Genomic DNA, 25,152 nt, shown 5'->3' with positions numbered 1-25,152 from the left:
TAAGAACAAGAGGATAAACTGAGGGTCAGCACATCTTTGTTGAGGGTAGAAGACTCACACTCATCACTGTCCCTCTCTGCTCCTTGGGAATGGGAGGTGAGGAGGTGACTCAGGTGCCCGAGGCGGGCAAGAGTGCCAAGCAAGAGCAGGTATGAACCACAGTGTTCACCCAGTGTAAGGCCTGATGTGAATGAGGACTTTGAGGTTAGAGGTGAAGGGTTTGAGTCTGGGGATCAGTGATGAGGACCCCAAGGGTGCTAACTAGGCTTTGAAGCTTTGAGAGCAGTGAATGCAGGGCAAGGAGGCCTTACAGGAAAATGAACAGTGAGGACATGTCTGGAGGGTACAATGTTGCCATTAGTCGGTCCTCATTAGGTCAAGGCCAGGGTCCACTGGGACTCAAACCAGCTCTATCCTGACCCAGAGATGGTAAGTAGGCTAGAAACACAGGGCAGTATTGGCCTGGTGTCCTGAAACAAGAAGCTTCAGGAAGGAGCCCTTTGCCAACCTGCACCTGACATCCTGCCCTCAGATAAGGACCTAATGGTCTCCATCACTGGAGGACAGCCAAGAGCTGCGTCTGAGCACAGCTTGGTCCTCTCCATCCTTTTCTGGCGCAGGGTTCAGGCATGTGAGGTGCACCAGGTTCTGCTAGGTGGGATCCCAGCAAGCAGTTGGGCTCAGGACTAATCTGTATCTGGTCTGTGCACATGCAGAGCAAGTGTGTGGAAGCAGTTGGAGGTGGAGCCGGGCCTCGGCCCACGACCCAACCTTTCGTCTACAACTGGACAGCTGAGCATCCCACCCGCAAGACAGAACCGGGCCAGAGATGGACCAGGATCGCCAGCAGGACTGGGGGGCAGAGGAAGACTTCCACGAGGCTTAGAGGCAGCAAATTGTCCAGCCTTGCGCTTGAGGGAGATGAATCAGCTTCCGGCCCCGCCCCCGGGGCCGCACGTGACCCAGGTGAGGGTGGCAGGGTGGGCGGGACCGCCCTTAGTCACCGCCGGTCCAGCCCGGTGCCACCACCAACGCCTGTGGTTCCTCGGGTCGTCCGGTCTGTACGGCGCCACCTGTTTGGTAAGCAAGTCCCTCCTCCGGGTTTGCGAGCCCCACTTGGGCTGGCGTCCCGGCTCTTACTCCGGACTGGGGCGAGGGTCCCCGTGAGCCCCAGCTTATTCCCAGGATTCCGAGAACCTCAGGCGGATCCCAAGACGCAGAGGACAACCGCGGCCCTGGACGGCTCTGGCTAACCTCGCCACGCTTCGCTCCGCCCACACCACCACCACGCCCCTTCCTTCGCCACGCCCCCGCCCGCCCTCTGACCTGGACCGCGGTCTTTTGCTGATTCCCTCAGGTGAGGTTCGCAGAGGCGCCGAGGCCCCGGAGCGTGAGAGCGCGGTGCCCGTCGGGCCGCGTTCCCACAGCGAGGGCCACCATGGCCTTCTCCCAAGTGCAGTGTCTGGACGACAACCACGTGAACTGGCGATCCAGCGAGTCGAAGCCCGAGTTCTTCTACAGCGAGGAGCAGAGGCTGGCCCTGGAGGCCCTGGTGGCCCGGGGTCGCGACGCCTTCTACGAGGTGCTGAAGCGCGAGAACATCCGCGACTTTCTTTCGGAGCTGGAGCTTTCGCGTATCGTGGAGGCCATCGAGGTGTACGACCCGGGCTCTGAGGACCCGCGGGTCTCGGGCCGCCGCCCCGAACTCCAGGACAACGGAGGCGCGGATGCCAGCGAGGAGACCAGTGCGGCGGGCGGGCCCCCAGCCACGGAGCCGCTGCCCTCGCTGGAGTACTGGCCCCAGAAGTCGGACCGCTCCATCCCGCAGCTGGACCTGGGCTGGCCTGACACCATTGCCTACCGAGGTGTGACCCGGGCCAGCGTCTACATGCAGCCACCCATCGACGGGCAGCCGCACATCAAGGAAGTGGTGCGCAAGATGGTCAGCCAGGCGCAGAAGGTGAGGCGCCACGGCGAGACCCCCATTCACCCAGCACGCATGGGCACCGAGACAGCCCCTGGACCTCTGACTGGCCTCTCGGTTGCCTCCTCCGGTGATCAGAAGCTGAATGCCCACCCCCTCTAGCAGGTGGCACTGGGCTTCCAGGCTGAGTGGGCTTCTGTGCCCTCCTGGAGTGTTTCTGAGTTCCTCAAATGCAAAACATGAGCTGTGTGGGAGGAATGCAGCTTTTCTCTCACCCACTCTCCCTTGTCTCATCTTAGACCCACGAGCAGATAGAAGCTTGCACACATACATGAGCTTGCTGACAGGGGTCTCGGGAGAGACGTGGAGGCTGGTCTGGAGCCCTGAGGAAATCTGCCTGCTTCCTAGCTGTGCTGTGTGACTGGTGGTGGTTCTCCAAGCTTTTCTCTGAGTAGCAGCAGCTGTCCAGGCCAGAGCAGGTGGTACCTATTGAAGGTTTGGAGGAAGAGGTGAGGGTGTCTACTTAGGTTGTGGTTTGCCATCAAGAGGCTCTTCAGGCCTTGTGTGGATCCCCTTAGCTGACAGCCGTTGACTGGGCTGTACAGTGCCCTGGCTTTGGGTGACTGCTCCATACTGACACACTGACACACATCTTGAGAAGCTGTGTACAATGCTTGTACAGACAGTCAAACCATAGCTGGGTGGCCATGACTGTGAGCAGAGGTGTGCCTGATTTGACTGGCAAGGTAGCCCAGCAAGCTGCGATATATCTAGAGCAGGTCTGTCTTCAGGTGGTAGTGAGAGTGTTCCTACCTGGGTCTGACCCCTTCACTGTCCGGGTCCAGAATGAGGCAGTCAGTGTACAAGGCCAGGTGTCTACCCTGGGGACTGATCTGGCTGACAGGGCCTGGGGAGCTCTTGGGCAGAGAGACCAAAAGTGGGTCAGTAGCTGAGGTGGCTCAGCTTTCCCCCAGAGTGGAGGCTCTGTCCATGGGGCCACTAACTGAGGGTTTCTAGTCTGTAGGCACACTTTGCATCTCTAGCCATTGTGATGGTAGGGTATTGGGTGGCAGGAAGGAGGAAGGACTGAATAGTACTCTGGACACCTGAGAATAGTTGGGAGTCTGCTGCCCCTAAAAAGGGCCTGGGGTGACTCCCACTGTGGCAGAGCCCAGCCCCTTGAGAGGAGGGAGAAAGACTGAATGGGGCCCAACCTGCTGTGCCAGTGCTCTTACAGCAGGAAGGAGGCCACGTCCACTTTCCAGCTTGGCCTGGGAACAGCAGCTACAGGCTCTAATCTTCTGCAGACAGAATGACATAGGGCCAGCCAGTGATAGGGACAGATAGGGGTGCCTGGGGCCAAGTTGTACCCTTCGGGCTTCCTGTCTACATCCTTGTGCCCACAGCTGTGATGTAGCCACTCCCTGCAGACCCATAGCTTTGTTTGCACCCAATTCCACTCCCCCAGGTTTGTTTTTGATGGCATCTGTCTACAGTGACAGAAAGACATTGATCTTAGTGTGAGCCCCATCTGTCTATGTGGCACCAGAGTGGGTGACTTCTGACTGCCTATCATGTAGAGGCATTGCCCTGTGCTACCTACACCTGGTGCCTGTACCCCACAGCAGGGAGTCCCATAGGAGGCTCAATTGACAGAGGGCATGTCCATTTACAGAGATCAAGGGTTTGTTCACACCCCCACCATGCTGTCTTGGGCCAAGCCCCTCCCCTGTGGACCTGTGTGAGTCCCTGTTCCCCGATCTTTGTCTTATGGCCCACACAGTACGTGGGAAGGCTGTAATAATAGCTTCGGTGGAGTATGAGCACTTTATAATCTGAGGTAGTGTTATCTGCCTCTTTTTTTCACATGGAGAAACTGAGACCAGACTCATTAGTTGTCCCTGCCCAAGGTCACTTAGACCTGTTGCACTCTGGGACCTACCCAGGAGTTGTGGTACCTGGTAGCAGTGACAAGCAGGACCTGGGAGGAGCAGCTGACCTAGGTGGCCTGAGTCTTTACTCCTCGCTACTGCTTCCCAGCCTCCTGGGGCAGGCCCAGACGCCCGTGGATGCTGACAGAGCGATTTGCCCGCCCTCTTCTTGCTCCTCCCTGTAGGAGCTCTTCTGTCTTATCTCTCACCATGAGTCACCTCTTGCCCTTCTCTCCCACCTCCCCTTTTTACCCCATGTCAGTGTTAGGGGAACCCCAGCCTCCAAGGGCTGGGGTGGGGGTTTTGCTGACTAGCCCTTTTCCATGGGGGCTTCTGCAGCATGCTGCTGGCATTGAGTCACTCTCCCAGTAGTCAGCACAACTGACAGACCCTGGGGCAAGGAAATGACACAGCACACACTCAGCTCACGCCACCTCAGCCACCCCTGGTGGCCGTGTTCCTGTCAGGATTATTCTGCTGCGTCCTCCCTTCCCAGAAGACTGGAAGGGTCTGACTAGAAAGAGACAGGAGTGTGAGAATAGGCCCTGGTGCTGCCTCCACTGTAGGATTGGATCAGACCTGGCTCTTCCTAGGCCCTGGCTCTGTCTGTGAAGTGGGTACAGGCGTTGAAGTCTGGGAAGGGTCCCCTGGGTCCTGCCCCCTGCTGCCTAGATCCTAGATTCATCTGGATAGGGAACAGTGGGGTCCCATCGTACTCTCTTGGTTGTGTGACGCTGAGCTTATGCTCCCTGTACTGCTGGCCAGTCTTAGCTCCCCTCTGAGGAAGCCCCTGTCTGCCCTCTCCCAACCCTCCCTCAACCCTCCCCCAACCTTAGGCTGGGAGGAGCCTCCCCTGGGCTCCAGCTGCATACCAGAGGCCTGTAGCATCACGCCTGGGAGGGATGAGAGCAAGTTTGGCCTCCAGAGGGTGAGGCTGGGTGGGGTTGGGCCTCAGTCAGAGGATCTTCCAGCAGATCCTCGTGCCCACCGACACGGACTAACCCCTTACAAGTCCCAGGGGCATCATGTGTCATACCTTCCCAAGTTACTATTGGAGGACACAGAAGGAAGCTGAGGTGTCAGGTGCTGGCCCTGAACTAGGTCTACATTTATGTCTTCCAGCCAGGGCTTACAAATGGAGACCCAGAGAAGTTATGTTTCTTGCCCAGGGCCACACAGCAAGAAGAAAGAGGAGCCAAGTTTCATGATGCCCGATTGACCCCACATCTTTCTTGTCAGATCCCTGCCTTCACACTCTGGAGTCCGGGCCTACCACTTGGCTCCTGGAGAATAAAGGCAGCTTAATGAGGCATTTATTAAATACCAACTATATGCCAAACGCTGAACAGGCACTTTACCTGCTCTGTGTAATCCTTGCTACAGCTCCATAAAGTAGGTGTGGCCTCCATTGTCCGCAGAAGGAATCCAAGGTTTGGTGGGGCTCGGATAGGGTGAGCAACTTGCCCAAAGCCTCGGAACTGAGAACGAGAGGATCTGGGCTGCAGGCTCTAACTGCATCCCATAGTGGACCCATTAGGTCTTGCTCCCTGCTTGCTTCGCTCAGGCAGTGAAAGCGTGCTTACAGGCTTCTGGACCCCTAGATATTGGGCTGCCAGAGTTGAGTGAGGGGAAAGCTGGTCATGCGGGTCTGGAATGGGACAGCTATACCCGGTCCCTCTGGGGACCATGTCCCTCACACTGCAGGCTAGCCACAGTGTGAAGGTTCAGTCATTACTGGCCTGCATGCCTTCTACAGTATCGTAAAGGCGTGTATGCTATCTAGTGGTGTTGTGTCCAAGTCCATGAGCACAATGATATCTGCAGACAACAGCTAGCAGTATATGCCTCAGCGTGTGTCCTTTTTATTTGGAGGCCCATGACTGCACCAAAATAGCCCCCAACACAAGCTCCTGTGGGCCAGGAGCTGCCTTCTGCCTGCTGGGGCAGCTCCTGCCTTGGGCCAGGCCGCACCTGTTGGGGTGGGAGCCATCAGATAGCATAATCCCAGGTGTTGGCTCCAGACTTCTCCAAGGCTCCCCACCCCATGGCAAGTGCCTGCATCTTAATGGCCATGTGCCCTGCCTGGAAGGAGCTCTTTTGCTATTCCAGGAGAGGACCCTGCCATCTGCTCATATCATAGATGAGACCAAAGTGTAGATTAGGATGGAGCTTTGAGTCTTTGGTGATGCAGGGCCTGGACTACATTCTGTGGAGCTGTTGGTCATGGTAGTTTGGAAAGTTACCCTGAAGCCAAAGGTCATCCTTCGGGATGAGAGAAGCCCTACATTGCCAGCCACTTGACTGCTACTAGGGTTCGTGGCTGACACTCACTGGACAGGCCCCCAGACAGGCTGGTAACTTCCAGGGTATACTCCATGTGGGGTGTGGGAAGGACCAGCTTTAGTGTCAGGCAGACTCGGGTCTAAGTCCAGTTCTGTCTTATCTCTGGCAACCTGAGAATTCCTCACTACTCTACTGGGCTGATCTCAGTAAGACACAGCCTGCTTGTCAAAGTCCAGGTGAGATTTAAATGACCATAAGAGAGCATGAGTTATCCCTCAGTGTGCTATGTGGTCTTGTGGTGCCAAGCTGCGTCCAGTGAACGCCAGGTCTCTTCCCTCACTCTCTCCATCTTTATAGTCACCAAGAGCCACACAGGGCAGTCCTGTCACTGTCACCAATACACTCCATGACTACACTATTTTTAGCTTCACTAAGCCCTAGGGAGGGAGAGAAGGCTTGTCCTCCAGGAGTGCGGGGAGTCTTAGAACAGCCCTCACACCCCTGGGCTCTGTTCAGGGTCTGTGGAGTGACCAGCATGGCTTCTTGTCTGTGACTTGCTGACTGAAGCCATCCTCTAATTGGCTTTAATGAGGCTTCCTTTTTATAGGTAGCATGGTCCCAAGCAGTAGCTGGGTTTCAGGCTGGAAAAAGAAGTACTTGGAGAGCCACCCTATCTTCATACCACCATAGCAAGTAGAGAAACTGAGTCTTGGAGCGAGAAAGTGACCCAGGAAGGCAGGGCAGGGTTGGACAGGCTGAGGCCGGTCAGTTTCAGGATAAAGTGGGCTCTGGAAGATGGTGGCATGAAGTCAGTGGTAGAACGGATACATGATCCTGACAATGGGAGAAGTGTGTGGCCCTGGACTATGACTATGTCTTTGGGAAGTGTGACTCTCTGGTTTCCAATGTGTGAATGTTGGTGGCCTGCTATTCTTTCTGTGGTTCAGATCCGACCCCTTTATCCCAAGAAGTAAGGTTCCCTGCCCTACTACGAGATTACAAGATAGGCAGGACAGTCATTCAGTCTCCATTTTATACCTTGGCTGAGAGAGGGAAGCATTGGGCCCCCACCATGGTGTTGCCTAGCCTCAGCTTCTTCACGTACACAAGGGGTGACTGACTGCTGCTGCGAACAGCCTGTCAGGAATGGATTCTTTCATCTTTGGTTTTGAAAGTTATTTTTCCCTCACCACCTACTTCTAGGTGAACAGTTTGTTTTCCTGTAGTGCTTGAAAGATATTGCTCACTGTCTCTTCTCTCACTGACTGTGGTGAGATGTCAGTTTGACTCCGTTCCTCCATATGCAGTTTTTTCTTTCCAGCTATTCTTGTTTTGTTTTTGTTTTTTTGTTTTTGTTTTTGTTTTTGTTTTTTGTTTTTTTTTGAGACAGGGTTTCTCTGTGTAGCCCTGGCTGTCCTGGAACTCAGAAATCCGCCAGCCTCTGCCTCCCAAGTGCTGGGATTAAAGGCGTGCGCCACCACACCCAGCTTCCAGCTCTTCTGAAGAGTCTGATGTGCTGGGTTTTGAGTGATTTGGTTCTAAGTGCTTTACCTTCCCATCTCTTCTGTGTGTGTCATTGAGTCTGTGGATTTCCGTTCTTATCAAGTGAAGAAGTAAAATTTAGTTGTTAATTTAGTCACGTATGTTTCTGATCTCTCTCTGAGACAACAGCTTCCCTCTGTTAGACTTCTTGAAGCTTGCTTACCTGGGGTGCTTATGGCTTGCTGTGTTTCTTCAGTCTCCTTCTATGTGACGTTTGGATACATGGTACTGCTGTGCCTTCAATTCACTATTCTTCCTTGATATCTAACCTACTATTAATGCATCCAGCATATATTTTCATTTCATGTTAGATTTTTTTCTTCCATACTTTTACTTCTTTAAGTAGGGCCACGCTGTAGACCAGGCTGTCCTCAGACTCAGAGCGCTGCCTGCCTCTGCCTCTTGAGTGCTTAAATTGAAGGTGTGCGCCACCTTGCCCTGCCCCTTCAGTGAGTCTCTCATTTTCCCATTTCTTTGTACAGTAATTCTCTATTAAGTATAGAAATGGTGGCTTTGTGTTGTAGGCTGCTGCTGTATATTTGTTCTTTTAAATATTTTAGAGCTCTGTTGTAGAATGCAGTGAAATTTCTTGGAAACAAACATTTTTGGGAGGTGGGTATAGGCTGTGCATGGAACCCAGGTCCTCAGCATGCCAGACAAGTCTCTCTCTGTCACTGCTGTACCAAGCCCAGCTGAACACAGTAAGTCTTGCTCTTAACCCTTGTTAGGAAGGAGCAGAATAGGCTGTAGGGTAGGAGCCACACTGGCCACACCAAACCCTCCACCCCCAGCTTCACCACTTCTGGAATACAGAGACACATTCCCTGCCATCATGCCACTGCCTGTCACACGGACAGATCCAAGCATTTGGGATATGGAGCCTAGGTTGTTTGCAGAAGTTTGCCTAAACTCGGTTCAGGCTTCCTTACCTACTACCTAGGCAGTGTCCTTCTGCAGATTGTCTACAGGCCTCATGTGTCAGGATGGCTTCTGTCCTAGCTAAGAACACATGAGCCTCCCATAGAGGACCACATACAGCTTTAGCTGTCCCTTTGGGGGCTTGGCCCAGCCTTACATGTTTCTTTCCATGAGTAAGCTATGCAGTGACAGCTGATGGCTGGAGGGGCCCTGAACAGCTCTCCAAAGATGGGCAGAATCAGCAGTGACCTTGGAGACAGCCTAGATGGAAGGCTTAAGGCAGGATGTTTTGAGGGAAAGGAACCATTGGGGTCAGAATTCTCAGGAGAGGTGCGTCAGAGGCTGGGCCACTACCCCAGTAGTTTTCAACTATATTCAGATCAGTTGGCTGTCTCACCCATCCCTCCTCTCTGGCACTTGTGGGTAAACCTGTCCATCCACTGTCCCATGAGGACGCTTTGCCCTAAGTGAAGTTTGGAGGCACAAGGGGCCTAGAAGAAGCTACTGTGGGTCTTGGAAACTGTGGGCTGGTATCAGCACCTGGCAAGGCTGAAGACTACAGCCTCTTGAGGAACAGCTACCAAACTGTCCTTTCATAGACTCTATAGACATAGCAGGATGCTCCAGCCAGCTTATACAGGCTCCACTGGACTGTGAGCAGAACTCTAGGGTGCATAATAGCAGGTGCTTCATCAAGGACATCAGAAAGGACAGGTTTTGATAGCTTATCCACCACCCCATTTCATAGATGTGGAAAGTGAGGGGCCTAAGATGGGAGGTGGCTAGTACCAGGCCTTGAATACTGCAGGAGTTTCAGGGCCACAACTCTTGTCTCCCAGGTAGATGAAATTCCCTGAGAATTGTGAAATCACAACACTCCTTGTTGAGCTTTCAGGGTCACAGATGAGCCAGGCCATCCAAATGGAATTAATTAGTTGGTTGTGAGGCATGGTGCTTCTGGGTCCTCTCTTGTGCTGATTGCAGCATTTGTGAGGATATAGGGGTAATGGCACTGATGATAGGAATTGTGAACCGTAGACATCCCAGACCGGGGAGAGTCTGTTTCAGCCTCTGTCACTGACTGCCTCCACATTCCCGTCTACAAAGGCAACATAACCTAAGGTCTCAGGAGCTCTCAAGGAACCTTTGTGACCTGACCATGGATAGGCCGAGATGTGAGATGCTGGGCAATGGTGGGAAATCTCCCAGCATTACCGCACATACCAAAGCACTGTGCACACCACCACTTCCAATGTCATCTCAGACTCTAGGAGCACCAGGCCGCTCTCCTCTCCAATATTAGCCGATAGCTATTTAGTCTTTCTTTCACCATCCTAGGGACAGCATCCAACGCCAGAGTCAGCCATGGGACCCTGTCAGGGATCCACCTTGGGGCATGGGCCCTAACAAGTCCACCTTGGCAGCCTTTGACTTCTGGGCCAGGTCCCTGTCCTGCTGGGGCACATCTCAATCTGCCATGGTGCCCACAGCTTGGAACCAGCCGTGACGGATCTGGGGTACAATGGGCTGGAGAGCCTCCAGGGATCCGCGTGCCAGCCAGGTCAGGCTTCTTTCCAGCGCAGTGCATGAAGCTGTTTGCCTGCCTCAAGTGGCCTAACCAAGGTGATGTTATGGGATCCCCCCCCTGAGTTTCCCTCCCCCACACTACTACCCAGAGTCTGTCAGTCCGCCAAGGTCATCAGGAGCCCACCTGCCCGCACGCAGTCTTTGCCAGCAGTCTCTGGCTTGCTGAGCACGTGCCGGGTAGGACACTCTTAGGTCCTCCTCCACTGCGCCTCCCCTCTCCCCCTCTGCTGCAGTGGACAGCACTTCCTCATCTAGTGCTGACACTGTGCTCTGATACCCCTGTAGGTGTCAGCCCCGCCCAGTCTACCATCCTAGCCCCCAAGAGATGGTAAGTAGCTGTTCTCTGAAGACAAGGATCCCTAGGGCTCAGCCTCCTTATCCCCTTAATTCTGAACAGATTAGCACTACCAAGCCTTGAAGGCCATAGGCCCAAAGGAGGGCCAGACAACAGCCCCACACAGCTGGGAGTAGGGAGTATTCACTGTGCTTCAACTTGCCTCATGACTTCATTGGCCTCAGTTTGTCCAGCTATGCCGGGATCTCACCTTGTTTGTGAGAGGTCAGACTCAGGCATCTGAGGCAAGACTGCCTGGGAAGAAGGTAGCACGTGGGGATCCCTGAGGACCCCCTTGGATTAGGTCCCTGATGTGCATTACCCCGAGTATGCTTGTCCTCATGAATGGAGTCTTGTTTGACTGATGAGAAAACAAGAGCCTAGAGTTATTTAAGAGTTTAACTTAGGTTCACACAGAAAGTTCACTGCAGGACAGGCCTAGAGCCTCCTGCTTAGGAGTTTGGACTTTTGTGCCAGATGAGCAGCAGGCATCAGCAGGGGCCAGAGGCTTGGGAAGAGCCCAGATGGGCCTGTAGGGGCTAGCCTAGTGAGCTCACCGCGGGTGGGCGTGTAGCCATGTCCCCAGAAGGCTCTGGGTAGCCTCTTGTTACTTTGTGTATACAGGTCTCACTGAAGGAAGATGCTGAGCTACACGTATGAGATCAGCTCTGTGGCAGGCCACTGTCACAGCTCTGCAGGGACTTGTGGAACCTCTCTATAAAGCTCCTTAACACTGTCTGCTAGTGAGGGAAGGGGTAGTGTAGAGACTGTCACCTGAGTTGGGAACATCCCTGGTCTGTGGCTATGTTCTATTGGGGGCCAGGTCCACACCCCGTCCTCTGGTTGGAGGGGAACTAAGACAGTTGGTTCTGTGAGCGGGCTAGGTGTGGATAGATACACTTTGACCTCTGAGCCCCATCCTTAGGTTCAGAAGAGTGGAAGTTACCTGTAGTGAGCATAGGTGTTGGCAAGTGACAAGCAGAGCACATGCTGATGTGGGTGCTGTCTGATCCAGAATGGAATCCTGCTGTAGTCTACAGCAGCCCAGGACTAACATAAGGTATCAAGTTGGTGGCCATGCCATCTGCTGGCCTCTTCCTACTGTGGTCACATCTGGTTTGTCTCAGCATCTCCAGGAGTCAGGAAGGGCCACATGTGTAGCTGTTCTTGAATCTGACCCAGGAGGGTACCAATGCAGGTCCCTGGGCTGAGCCCCTGGTTGTGCTCAGGGCCACACTGGACCTTCCTGGTGGTAGTACCGGTCTGTGATTCTTAACCTGGTTGAGGAAGGAGGCCCTGAGGACCAGCTGGACGTGTGGAACTGTGACATAGACCTTGCCCCTGATCTTGGATCACCTTCTGCACCCTCCTGGCATGTCTGCGTTCCTCCCTACACTTTCCGCCTTGAGGACGACTGGAGCTAGGTTTTTCATAGGCTTGTGGCTTGGGAGGAGCAAGGGTGCTGTCCTCATTGCTGTGCTGGTAAACCACCCAGTCTTTTCCTGTTCCCAGGTGATAGCTGTGGTCATGGACATGTTCACTGACGTGGACATCTTCAAGGACCTGCTGGATGCTGGCTTCAAGAGGAAGGTGGCTGTGTACATCATTGTGGATGAGAGTAATGTCAAGTATTTCCTGCACATGTGTGAGCGGGCCCGAATGCACCTGGGGCACCTCAAGGTGAGCTGTCGTCCCCTGCTTGGGCAGCTGGAGGGCAGGTAGTCATTTAGTCAGTCAACAAACATTGCCTTGCAGACAGTGCCTTATACCAAACAGAGTTAAATCATCCTGGAGCTCTCTGCCAGGTGGTCACACAACTTGGATGCCCTGAGGGATAAGATATTTACTACCTCCAACAGGCAGATAAGATAAACACGGATCTAATGCCTTCAAGTAGGTGCCTGAGCGCCTGCCAGGTACTGTGTTACCCATGCCACATAGGTTTCCTGTCTGCCTGCATACCTCTGGTGACAGGTGTGCGCTCATTGCCTCCACAAGCAACTCATACCGTGTCACCTACAGAGCTCTGACTCTCAGGGAGTCTTTCTTCGGCTGGGCTTAGCCCCAGTTTATCTCATCAGTTCTGCTGGCTGGCTCTAGGATCTGGCTCAGACGCAGGAAACCCTCATGCCAAGGTCAGGGTCGAGATGGACTTGAGATCCCTCGGGAGAGGAAGGGATTTCTTCAGAGCAAGAAGGCACAGTGGCGCAGAGGTGGAGGAGAGAGCCAATGCCTGCTTCCTCTGCTTGGCTTTGCTGTGTCTGAAATCTTGTTGCCTACCACTCTGGGCTCCAAGATTTCATTGGTCTGATGGCTAGGTAAATCCACTGGTGTGGCTAGGCTCTTCCACTAAGATCCCCTAGCAGCTATGTACAGCACATGTCCCCAGTATAGAGGAGTCTGCAGAACCAGCTGGTGTCTCACAGCATGTGACTACTCAAGCCATTTTCCAGAGTTTAAACTCCTGACAACCAGAATGGCACAGATCTGTCATTCCCATTTTGCAGATGAAACAGTAGAAGCAGGTGCCAGGTGTCACTGCCAATAAACCAGAGATGAGGGCCAAGTGCCCCAGGCTGGAGGCCTGTGATTGAAACACAGATTCCCGATGGTCAGCACACAGGGCTGGTGACAGTGGCAGGGCTTGGAACCTGTAATTTGTCAGCATTTGTCAAGGCCCCCTGCGGAGCCTTTCAAGTGGGCGTGAGATCTCTGCTGTGCTACCAGTCTCTAATTTCAGGGACTTCTTCATGTGGTCTCCAGGTAGGTTGACCCTAAGCCTCACACCTGCCTGGCATGTAATTAGCACCTGGAAATGGCTCTGGGGTGGCAGACAGCTCATGCCAGAAAGAGCCATTGTGTACAAGTTCAAAAAAGATGACTTGGACTTGGCTGCTCCAGGGACCAGTGGCATCTCCACGAGCTCCAGTAAGGTCCCCGCTCCATACATTTGCCACACACTGGTGGGGCTTAACGTGTATGTCACTCGACACATCGCCCTCTTAAGAGAGGCCAAGGGGCATCCTCACCCAGGTTGGCTGCTTGGAGGCCCTGGTCCCAGAGTGTCTGAGGGCCCTTTTCAGTAGAAACTTCTTAGTCTCCTCAGTCTTGGGCTGTCTGAACCTTAGGACGTAGGAAGCAGTGGGACTTGGCTCTGTGATTATAAGACTCTCTGCCCGTGGTTTATGGGGGTATCCGAGCCAAGACACTTGTAGCTGTTCAGACCAGGCTCTCACAGAAAGATGTGTAAGAAATTGGCGTGACAAGGAGGGCACAGACCTATCTTTCAGAATTCTCTGGTGCTGCCCACTGCCCACTGTGGGACTTGGCTCCTAGAGTTGCTTGTGGGTGACAATTCAGGCTAGCAAGGCTGAGGAGGTGTGCAGCTGACAGTCTCGTGTTAAGACAGGGGCTATGGGAGGCTTGCCCCACTCCACTATTAGCCCTCAACTGTCTCAGGACCATGGGACAGGAGGGCAGCTCGCTGGAGTCAGTAGCCTGTCCAGTCCCACCTTGTTGCCTTCCTTTCTGGGAAGGTGACCATGTCTAAAAGATATGATACTAGGAGCTAGACGCCTTCATGGGCAAGAAGTAAACCCCAGCTTCTTAATTCTCAGCCTCACCATAGTCCTAGGCAAGTGGTCAGAGGCTCTTGTGAGCACAGCCCTGCCAGGTGTCACTGTGGAGAGCCTGTCCTGGCCAGCTTTCCTGCCGTGGGCTGGCTGGGTCTGGACCTGTTTCAATGTTTCAGGATCACTTCCTGTGCTGGTAAACCATGGGCTGCTCTCAGCCACCCACTGCCCTGTCCCAACCCTGTTCCAACCTGCCCCAGAGCCTGTAGGCCCAAGATACGGATAGCTGTGGCAGGGTCACATTTGTGACAATGGGGTATCAGGCACCAGACATCAAGTGCCCTGTCATCACACCACAGGTAGTTATTGGCTCTGGGCTCCATTGTTCATGTGGGAAATGGGCCCATCTCCATGCCTTCCCTCTGGCAGGGCTATTTTTTTTTAATCTACTTATTTTTATTTTATGCACATTGGTGTTTTGCCAGTGAGTGTATCTGTGTGAGAGTATTAGGTCCCCTGGAACTGGAGTTACAGATAGTATGAGCCACCATGTGGTTGCTGGGAATTGAACTCAGGACCTCTAGAAGAGCAGTCAATGCTCTTAACTGCTGAGCCATCTCTCCAGCCCCTGGCAGGGCTATTGTGCAGAACATAGGAGACTGCAGTGGGCATGAGGGATTCAGAGGTTCCTTTGACCTTATGTGGTTATGTGGTTAGGAACAATGCTTCTAACACACACCAGATCTCATCTGAGTGCCAGGTGGCTTCCGGTTTTTTCAAAATAGTGGTCTGGTAGAAGCCATCCCTTCTTGCCAGCAGTTATGTTAGTACCAGGACTGACCATGCTCCCTGTCCCCACATGAAGGGGACTGACATACATTGCCTCTTCCAATATGTGGGCCCCAGCTGCTTCGGGGACCACTGTCTACTGGCCTTGAAGGCAGTAAGGACATGAATCCCCCACATTACAAATGGGCAATAGTCCTTGAAAAGAGTAGCTAGCCTTTTGACCTTATCCCTTCTCAGGGTCATAGGGCCAGGGCAGTGACAAGGTCTTATATTGGGGTGATCCTAACACTAAGAGGTACCCATGAAGCCAGTCGTGGTGGCGCATGCCTTTAATCCCAGCACTCAGGAGTCAGAGGCAGGCATATTTCTGAGTTCGAGGCCAGCCTGGTCTACAGAGTGAGTTCCAGGACAGCCAGGGCTACACAGAGAAACCCTGTCTCGAAAAACAAAAACAAAAACAAAACAAAACAAAAAAGAGGTACCCATGAGCCAGTGGGAGCCATGCCACAACTGTGAAAGACCTATCAATGTGAAAAGCTCCTTGGCCCATGTAAGCAAACTGGAAAAACCAGCAACCACCTGAGCTGACTACATGGCCAGCAAGCAAGGAGACACCAGCCATCCGACAGCCGTGGGAAGACACACAGTGGGGATACCTGACTGGGCCCAAAGACCAAAGCTGTGTTTTGCCAGGCTGTAGCTGGGGTTGTTAAGGCGGGGGGGGGGGCTGGCGCTAGACCCCAAGCCCATGTCCATTCCTGAGTAAATTCATGTCCTACCTTCTCTGGTTAGGCTAGGGCCACTGATGGGTAAGGATATATGCCAGGGTCTTACATCTGGAGGCAAAGAGGCTCACCTCATTGGGCTGTCATGAATCAGGGTACGATTGGCATCGAGTAGGTAGAGACAGGGCTGTTATTCAGCATCGTAGTGTCAGTACAGCCCGACCTAGCCCACCATGTCAGTCATCCTAGGGAAAGGGCCTGAAGTACTAACACCAAAGCTTAGAACTGGGTAAGTCCCAGCTCACAAGGGACTTCCCACTGGCTATCATGTCTGTTCATGAGTCAGGGTGACAGGTGCAGGGTGAGCTACTGCTCCGCCTCCCACCTCAACTCATCTCCTTGCACTTCCTGTGGTTCAGGCATGGCTGACTGATACTTTTACCCTTTGAAAGTCAGGAGTGTCATCTGCTACATCACATTGAGAGACAAAAACTCATCACCTCCTTTGCTGGCCACCAGGTGTGGCTAGCAGTTCTGCTTTCCCTCAACAGTCCAGGCTACAAAGTTTGTATCCTGGTGTGTCCCCAGTGAGAACTAATCCCTTCTGGGTGTCCCAGGTAGACCAGTACATGCTGCAGTGAGGAAGCTGAGGTGTGGAGAGGCTCAGCCAGTTTATGGTACCATGTCTGAGTCGCCAGGATGCCCAGGTTAGCCCGATGGAGACCAGCACCGAGTACCCCAGCCCTGTGTCCACCACAAGCACTTTGGGCCAGAGCAGCCTGACTCACTTCCACTTTCTGCCTTGCCCTACCCAATTCCACTGTGCCTTGCGGAGGTCTGAAAGAGTCTAAGGACCCTCCACCCGCCTGCCCATCCCTAACTAGGGGCACCCCAGGACCTGAGACAATGCAGCTTTGTGGGATCCTCCACCTCTGCTCACGCGAGCCCAGACACCTGAGACATTACCTCATCTGGGCCAGGCCCATGGGGCGAGGCTACCAGGAACTAGGAGGCAGAGGGTGGGGGGCCTGATGCAAGCCCCTGCCTGCTGCCCAGCCCCAGTGGTGGATGAGCTGATGGGTTCAGTGCCAATCCCTATTTTGCAGACAGGGCAACTAAAGCCTAGAGGGGGCTAGGGTCTTGTTTAGTATCACACAGTAGGTCACAGGCCTGCCTCTCACACGGCTGAGTTACTCTGAGATGAAAGTTAGGGCTTTCTGAGCCCTCATAACAACACAAGTTTGGGGTAAGTAGACAGACAGCAGTGAAAGAAGTATCCAGGCTGGTTGCCTAGTTGCAGTGCATGCATGGCCCCAGTACACAGTATTGGATGGTGAGACCACAGGACGCCACAGAACTGGGCTGTGGTTGGCACAGGTGACAGGGAAAGCCTCTAAGATCTTTGTTCCAACCTCTGGTCCCTGAGCATACAGCGTGTTAGGTACAAAGTCACGAGTGCTAATTGTCCTGGGCCCTGGCCAGCTTCCTGCTGAGCTGGCTGTGGGCAGGCCTGTGGACAGGCGGAGCCAGAGTGAGCTTGGCCCTGGAAACAGCTTATCTGCCTTCTAGGATGGGCCCAACAACAAGACAATTAATTGTTCACCCCACAGCTGGGTGGTCATCATGTGGGGACCCACCCAGAGCCACCCCTGTCAGCTTCTGTGGATAGTACTCGGGGCCACCAGTGGAGTCTGGATAGGAGACTGCAGTGGGTGGTATGCTCACTCGAGCCACCTCCCTGTATGCACCAGCTTCCCTGTTCTCTGCCCCCCTGGATGCCCATTCATGTGTTCAGCCTCCCCACATGTGGGCACTGCTTTTGACATACAGGACTAGCATGTACTCTCTCGAGCCCTCCATGGCTTCTGCTGTCCACAGACAAAGCAAGTGGGGCCTCTTTCATTAGTCAGGCCCAGCAGTACAGACAGCCTGCTCTTCCGCTGCCCGGCCTCTGCATCCCTCCCTTGAGGCACTTGCCCTCCTACCTTGCCCCACGTCATCCTTTCCTGGGAGCCTCCCAGCCCCTGCCTTCATTCACTCCTCTGCTTCTGGGCATTCCAGGCTGTTGTTTTGACTCACTGCCACCTCCACAGTAGCACCTTGTCACTGCCATCTTTGTCTGCCACTGGGGGCCTCAGCAGGGGTCAGTGAACAAACAAGCATGTGGGCAGTTAGTAACCTGGAACCACTGAGTGGGAGAGAGAACAGACGGGCAAGTCACAGCTCAGTCTGACAAAGACTTTGTCACCAACCTGTGTTTGAATCCAGAGCTCCCACCATGTGAGCTTCATGTAAGTAGACCAGTCAGGAAGCTCTGCTGAGCCTTAAGCCAGATGGACCCTAGGTCCCTACCTACTGTTCTTTGGGAGCCTCAGCAGTCCCTTTCTGCTTAGATTCACTCAGACTTCCCTTGTCCCTGCGTTCCCTGTGCTCAGCAATGGGTCCTCAAGCACCCAGGCTCTGGATGGTTCTAGAGGCACTGCACTGAAGAGAAAGGCCAGCCAGCAGTTTGTGGCCCCACTTTCTCTCTGAACCTCTGCAAGCTCTTCTGGGCTCTGAGGGCTTTCCCCTGCTGGCTCTAAGTCCGGCTGTGTGGTAGAGACTGAAGTTGACTCTGAGATTGCCCCGACCACGCCCAGACCACGCCCCATCTCCAGAGGAAGAGTGTTCTGAGTACTTTCAAGGGAGCCTGCTTAGCAGTTCAGTGACATGGGATGCAAGACTGGGGCGAGGCCTGTGACCAGTCATCCTGGAAGACCCTGGATGTGTTCAAGTGTAAGACCCAGGTTCCGTCCTCCTTGCATGGCCCCACAGTCCAGATACACCACCACTACCCTTCTCCACCCTGCACCTCCCTCCCAGTCCTCAATCCCTACAAACTGCCTGCGGGCTCTGGACAGTCTGCTGGCCCTGCCTGTGAAGTCAGTGCCTGTAGTTGTCTAATTCTGCCTCCCTGTCTCCCAACACAGAATCTCAGGGTACGCAGCAGCGGGGGAACCGAGTTCTTCACACGATCAGCCACCAAGTTCAAGGGTGTCCTGGCCCAGAAGTTCATGTTTGTGGATGGAGATCGGGCCGTGTGTGGCTCCTACAGGTGATTCCCCTCTGCAGCTTGGGGAGGAGTTGCCTCTGGTTCGCAGCTAGTTTCTGCCCTTAATCCCTGCATGTGACACGCTGGTTATTCCAGTTCATTGCTCCCAAAACTGCTGAGCTGTGTGCAGGACTGGGTCCACCCACCCTCTGTGGAGGCAGGCAGGGAAGCCTTTTGTCCAAGTAGGCTGTTGTTGTTCTATCCCACACAATCACTGGCCCAGGGGTAGGGTGGGCTAGGTCACGGTGAATTTGCTCAAGACCTCTGCAGTCACTCTAAGAGCCGTCTCCAGGGCCAGAGCCAGCTTTGCACCATCGCAAGGCAGGGCAGGTTTGCCACAGTCACTCTTGGATTGAAGACAGCAAAGATACCAGTGACAGCCACTGTGTTGGGTGGTTCCTGGTGCCCAAGGCTACAGTGGGCATTCCCATGCTGCCTTCATGAGTCCAGAAGATCCCCAGGGGTTTGCTGGGGAAAAGCTAGACATAGGATCCCAGACTCAGGTTTGACCCCTGTCCCACCCCATGCCACCTAGTCTGATAAACCCCAGGTAGTGCACTGTTGATGCCCCCTATCTCAGGCCAGGGGGAGTATGCACTGTTGATGCCCACTGCCTCCGGCCAGGGGCACTCACTAAATCAGGAGCCACATGTGCCCTGTACCTGACCACCTATCCTGCCTTTATATTGTAGCTTCACGTGGTCAGCTGCAAGGACCGATCGGAATGTGATCTCTGTGCTGTCTGGTCAGGTAGTAGAGATGTTTGATCGACAGTTCCAGGAGCTGTACCTTATGTCTCAGAGTGTCAGCCTCAAGGACATCCCCATGGAGAAGGAGCCAGAGCCAGAGCCCATTGTGCTACCATCTGTGGTACCCCTGGTACCCACGGGCACTATGGCCAAGAAGCTTGTCAACCCCAAGTATGCACTTGTCAAGGCCAAGAGTGTGGATGAGATTGCCAAGAGTTCCTCTGACAAACAGGAGGTTACGAGACCCCCTGGGCTGCGGGGCCCTGCATTGGCTGAGCGCCCTGGGGATCTCTCTGAGCTGCTACCACCTGTCCACCCAGGGCTGCTCAACCTGGAGAGGGCCAACATGTTTGAGTACTTGCCCACATGGGTGGAGCCAGATCCGGAGCCTGGCAGTGACATTTTGGGCTACATCAACATCATTGATCCCAACATCTGGAACCCCCAGCCCAACCAGATGAACCGCATCAAGATCCGTGACACAGCCCATGCCAGCGCCCAGCACCAGCTGTGGAAGCAGAGCCAGGGGGCCCGACCCTGCCCAGCACCCTGCTCTCCCCCAGCACCCAGGGACTCCCAGGATGTGGTCCCAGCTGAGAATGGCTTCCCCCAGGGGAACCCTGAACCACAGGCTCCTGTACCTAAGCCCCGGACAGTCCCTGTGGCAAGTGTACTTGCCCAGGATGGTAGTGATATTGGCTGGGCCCTGGATACCCAAGAAAAGGAGACACCCCAAAATGGGATAGACCCCAGGCTACCAAGCACAGCCAGCGAAAGCGAGGTCCCACAACAGCAGCACTCATCTGTGACGCAGGATGACCCTGATGGCCTGGAGAGAGGACTCCCCAATGGGCTGTATGAGGATGAGGATGACGACGATGACTACGTGACCCTCAGTGACCAGGACAGCCTCTCAGGCAGTTCTGGCCCTGGCCACCGGCGACCCTCAGTGGCTTCATCCATGTCAGACGAGTACTTTGAGGTGAGGGAGCGATCAGCACCTCTCCAGAGGCGCCACTCAGAGCAGATGGCCAATGGGCCAGGCCACCCACCCCGACGACAGCTCAGTGCCCCTCATGTAACCAGAGGAACCTTTGGTGGCCCCATGAGTAGCCCCCTGTGGGCCCAGGGTCGGAGCAGAGAAGATGTAGATGCATCAAGGATACAGGGACAACGCCCCGTGGACAGGCAGGCTCAGGTGGGTCTGCTCCCTTCATCCCAAGGTGTTCTACAGTTACCCCAAGAGCCCAAATGCCCATGTCCTGGGACATTGTGTCCTTGGCTCGAGTGACACCTTTTGTAACAGAGGTGATGAATGGGGAAGAGTGTCACTACACAGGGCCATGTGGTTGGCCATTAGTAGGCTGGGGACTCTCAGTCCTAAAGTCTCCAAAACGACCTTAAAAACACACATTTCCACATATTCCCAGCTCCCACATACCCAGAGTTACAGGGCCTGATACATTCCATCAGGTAGAGGGTACAGAGCCTGGTTTGCAGACAAGGCTTAATGGCTGATCACAGAGATGGGAGTCTTCCTTGTCTGACTTTATGCTAAGCTACCTCCCTCCTCCCTGTAGATTTCTTTGTGTTCCTAAGGGACACAAAGAATCCCTTTCTCTTCCATGTTGGGCAAGAGCAAATCCCTCCTTTGTCACGGTGGCTTTTGCAGATTAAATCCTTAAAGCCTTGGGTGTCCTGCCACTGCAGGCATGGCCACAGAGCCCATCTTACCTGGGAACAGTACTCGGCTGATCATGCCTGGCATGATCATCAGGCCCATGGGAAGCATCTTCAGGTAGCTGGCTAGAATGGAGCCCGCCTTGGCATGGTTCAGGTTCCGGGCAGACAGGGACCGCTGCACAATAACCTGGGCACAGGATAAAAGAGATGAAGATTCTCAGCTTGGGGATAGCAGTATCAACCTCCTTCATGGGCCTCGTGAAGTGACACAAGGTAGATGGAGTGTTATTATCCCTATACCACCTAAGATGACCAGCGCGCACAGCTGACATCTCATGAGCACTCTCCCTTCTGCTACACTTATCCCAAGGAAGCAGTCTCCTACTCCATGCAGCAGACAAGCATGGATTCCCTGGGGTGTGTCAGAGCCAAGGGGGGCCTGGGTGTGTTAGACTCCCCACCCCCCACCTCTTGGACCCTCCTAAACACAGACATTCCCATAAATCCTGTGAGCAGAAGTTACGCTGACTTTATGACTGGCAGAACCCTAAACCCTAGGCCTCTGATACTTCAGTAGTAATGAGTGTCGCTACTGAGAGCATTGTCTCCTCTGAGGACCTTAGATAGTAGATCCTGATGGCCTCCATTTCCAGATCTGCAGGATAGGAATGGGTACATGGATAGGACATTTGAGTCCCCTTTCAGATCTGATATTTGATTCTACTGCTAGTTTGAACTTTCCTCCTGTTTTTGAGACAGGGTCTTACTCTGTAAAGTCTGGGATCGCTTGGAGCTTTGGTCTATGGCGGCCTTGAACTCACAACAATCCCTCTGCCTCAGTCTCTCAAATGGGATTTAAGGTATAGGTCACATTTGGATTTGATTCTGGAGAAAGTGGGAGGTTGGGGTGTATCTGTGATATACCTTGCTTCACAGAGGCTCCTAGTAGCCATGTGGGGCCAGCACTTGTAGACTCTCTGGGACACTGGTTAGAGCAGATGTTCTGGTGGCATAGCTTCTTCACTGGGTTATACAAGTGTAACTCTGAAATGTGTTTTTCCTGCACTGTTCAGTTCACTGTCAACACCTGACTCACAGATAGGAAGTAGCTGTTCTGTCTACTTCCTTCACATGTGGCTGCTAACACTGACCCTGAGCAGCTGGCCCTGTGACAGATGCTGTTGTCCCAGGTGTCTCAGAGTGAAATGAGAACAGTACAAGGCACCCCCCACTCCCCAGCTTGCTCATCCCATGTATTCTCCCATCCCTGGCTTGGCCATTTCACCTTTCAGGCCTGCATCCCCTGATCTGAACATGGGTCACCATCACCCAACCAAGTATGGCAAGCAGCTTTGGTGTGGGAGCTGCTGGGCCTGGCTCCTCAGGGCCGTGGGTTGCCATGCACTTGTCAAAGTTCTTAGCTGTTTTTATAGTCATGGCGGCTGTGTTGGAAGATGCTGCTGGCCAAGAGGAAGACAGTTCATCTCTTGTCATACATATCAGCTGGGGCACAGAAATCAGGAGCCTCCCATGCTTATGGGATCCCAGGAGGCCTACTATGTGCCCTTCTATGCTTCCAGGATCCCAGGAGGCGTACTGGGTGCCCTTCTGCCCCTTCTGCTTTATACCCAGGGGCAGTGAGGCCTGGGAGAGGTGACAGAGCCCCACCAAGTCTTCATTTCCTATTATCCTCCCCCCACCCCCTGCTTTCTTTTTCTTTTTTAAAGACAGGTTCTCACTATGTTACCCTGGTTGACCTGGAGCTCTGTGTAGACCAGACTAGCCTTGAACTCACAGATCTGCCTGCCTCAGTCTCCCAAGTGTTGGGGATTAAAGGTGTGTCCCACCATGCCCAGCCTGCTATTGGCTTTCTGATGACAAAATGGTCAGCACTGTGGGTTGACCTGTAGCTAGGGAAAGGCATGTAGTTCAGCATTCAGGGGAGAGTTCAGTCAGACCCTCAGGTGCCAGTGAGTCATCTGGAGCCCAGGGTCTGTGTTTTAATACCAAGACCTGGCATCCTGTAGTAAACCCTGTCCAAGGTGAGGCTAGGGAGTCATGGCTGGTGCTGTAGCCATCTAGGGTCAGCGGGGACCATCCTCTGTATTCCTAGTTGACCTCTTCTAACCTCTTTCCTCCTTATCTGCACTCATTCAGCCAAGAGGGCAGGATAGATGCTGACTCATTGGCCTTCACGGGAAATGCTTCCGAATGGCATTCTACCCAGAGATGTGGGGCTAGGCCAGACCTGCCCAGTGGGAGGAAGCAAGAGGAGGCAGGGATTAGGGGCTCATTTAATCTAGCAGGCCCTCCAGACTGCCTTTCACCCTCCTGGGTTGGCCCACAGTCCTCAAAGGAAAAGGGTTGAGCCTGCTACAAGGTACCTGAAAGGCCTGGGCAGGGAGGGGGTAAAGGCCAGATGGGAGCCTCAGGCATCTGGGGTCCCAAGGGAGAGCAGCAAGTTACTAAATGGAAATGAAGGTTCAGCCTCCCGGTGCCTCTGTCACCTCCAAGCCCGTATAGATTCCCACTTTTGGAAATCCATGTGAAATGTTTTTCCATTTGGTACCCATCAGGTCTGTTTCTGGACTTTGATGTTCAGCCTGTGAGTGCAGCTGACTCTGCTAGACTCACAGGGAGGCAGGTGTGTGTGCGCACAAGGCGCTCTCTAAACTGTCACAGTCCTCACTAGCTGCTGGCCATCGCCTGTGGGCTCAGTGTGACTAGGGCTCTAGTCACCAGTGATCAGCAGTGAACCTATGCCCACCACAGGGCTCGTCCCTGCTCCACTTCTCCAGGGCTGCCCACAGGCTGGGCAGGCATTGATCTCTTGTGCCCAGAGAAGGGGAGTGGGTGTCTGAGGTCAGCTGGAGATTCACGAGGAGAGGTCAGAATGACCTCCGTCCTCATTGGATATCCAGGCTCAGATGGAGACCCTGCCACTAACCACCGGCTCTGGTCCCCCATTCACGTCTAACCCTGTTTGCAGAGGGATGGAATGGAGCACAGACCACACAGGGAAGAACCAGTCCATATTACAGATGAGGAGACTGAGGCACTGACTGAGCCTGGTTATGCAGCAGGAGTCCTGTTAGCCCTCCCAGCACACCATCCAGGAGCTCACTCTCCTTTCTCTCTCCAGGGCCAGCATTTCCACCGACATGGAAGCACTACCTCAAGGACCCCAGGGCCTCCCCGTTTCCGGCCTGCTGCTGATGGTACCCAGAGCTCTTCCAAGAAAGCAAGCCCAGCCGCAGCAGGCCCCCACCACTGGCAGCCCAAGGGGAGCCCAACACCCAGAATGCTACCAGATCCTGGGAGCCCAAGGCCAACCCGAAACACTCGCCTCCGAGCAGAGCTCAGGGCCACCGAGGAACATGCCAGTCCCTTCGGAATCCCATACTCCAAATTGTCTCAATCGAAGCACCTAAAGGCCAGGGCGGGTGGCAGCCAGTGGGCCCCATCGGACTCTAAGCGCAGGGCCCGAGACCACAAGGAACCCTAGCAGCCTAGATGGACCCAACCCCGCCCCAGAGGGCAGCAGGTCGGGGTGGGCAGTGTTGGCGCTCACCTGGTCAGTGCACCAGTACCAGGTGGCCATGATGGTCAGACCAAAGGTCATCCCAGTCCACGGGAGGTCTCCTGTGGAAGGGTCCCGGAACATATGCATGGCGTCTGCTCGCGGCAGGTGGCAGGTGGTGTTGGGGATGGTCCTGGAGGGGATGGCCTGGGCATACGCCGCCTCCAGCTGCTCATAACCACCGATCTGGTTGAAAGCTGGAGGGTGGGGCAGAGTGGGTTGGTTCTGGGTGGCCCTGACTCCCAGGATCCTCCTACCCTCATCTCACAGATAACTTCATGCATCAAACTGAAACCCCTACCTCATCTTTCCTGCTCCAGGAAGGTTGAGGTTGAAAAAAAGAAAAAAAGTGAAATAGAGTATTTTATTTGTATTTAAAATAACTATTAAATGAGCATTTTGCACATGGGCCCACAGTGTCCTGTTGGCCAGCAGGGTTCACGG

At 54.0% G+C, this 25,152-nt stretch overlaps 2 protein-coding genes across 3 annotated transcripts in view; one reads left to right on the top strand and one right to left on the bottom strand.

Annotated features, from left to right (window-relative positions):
* Positions 1-25,152, bottom strand: part of Slc5a10 (solute carrier family 5 member 10) — a 47,344-nt gene that overhangs the window by 10,185 nt on the left and 12,007 nt on the right. Inside the window, exons 8-9 of the mRNA XM_021177149.3 lie at positions 24,700-24,905; positions 21,180-21,315 (exon numbers count right to left, since the gene is read on the bottom strand). Coding sequence (XP_021032808.1) covers positions 21,180-21,315; positions 24,700-24,905 — 342 coding nt within the window. The remainder of the gene's footprint in view (positions 1-21,179; positions 21,316-24,699; positions 24,906-25,152) is intronic.
* On the top strand, positions 985-24,704 carry Sack1g (scaffolding CK1 anchoring protein G). 2 transcript variants are annotated; one of them, XM_021177146.3, is made up of 6 exons: positions 987-1,080; positions 1,358-1,960; positions 12,032-12,199; positions 18,575-18,699; positions 19,389-20,643; positions 24,271-24,704. In XM_021177146.3, the coding sequence occupies exons 2-6, from the start codon at positions 1,439-1,441 to the stop codon at positions 24,631-24,633; spliced, it is 2,433 nt and encodes an 810-aa protein (XP_021032805.1). In that variant the 5' UTR covers positions 987-1,080; positions 1,358-1,438; the 3' UTR covers positions 24,634-24,704. The 2 variants fall into 2 exon arrangements, with proteins under 2 accessions (XP_029339469.1, XP_021032805.1); XM_029483609.1 differs by having other exon boundaries at positions 985-1,960; positions 19,389-20,427.

This window comes from Mus caroli, unplaced genomic scaffold (genome assembly GCF_978045245.1).
Source record: "Mus caroli unplaced genomic scaffold, Mus_caroli_1 scaffold_13, whole genome shotgun sequence".
Lineage (NCBI taxonomy): Eukaryota > Metazoa > Chordata > Mammalia > Rodentia > Muridae > Mus > Mus caroli.
This window is presented reverse-complemented; position numbering and strand designations above follow the sequence as displayed.

Bases quoted from the DNA above. Each gene is read 5' to 3' on its own strand.
- Sack1g (XM_021177146.3), top strand. From the start codon at position 1,439: ATGGCCTTCTCCCAAGTGCAGTGTCTGGACGACAACCACGTGAACTGG. The intron at 12,200-18,574 runs GTGAGCTGTCGT...CTCCCAACACAG, and splicing joins TGCACCTGGGGCACCTCAAG to AATCTCAGGGTACGCAGCAG. The intron at 20,644-24,270 runs GTGGGTCTGCTC...TTCTCTCTCCAG, and splicing joins CCGTGGACAGGCAGGCTCAG to GGCCAGCATTTCCACCGACA.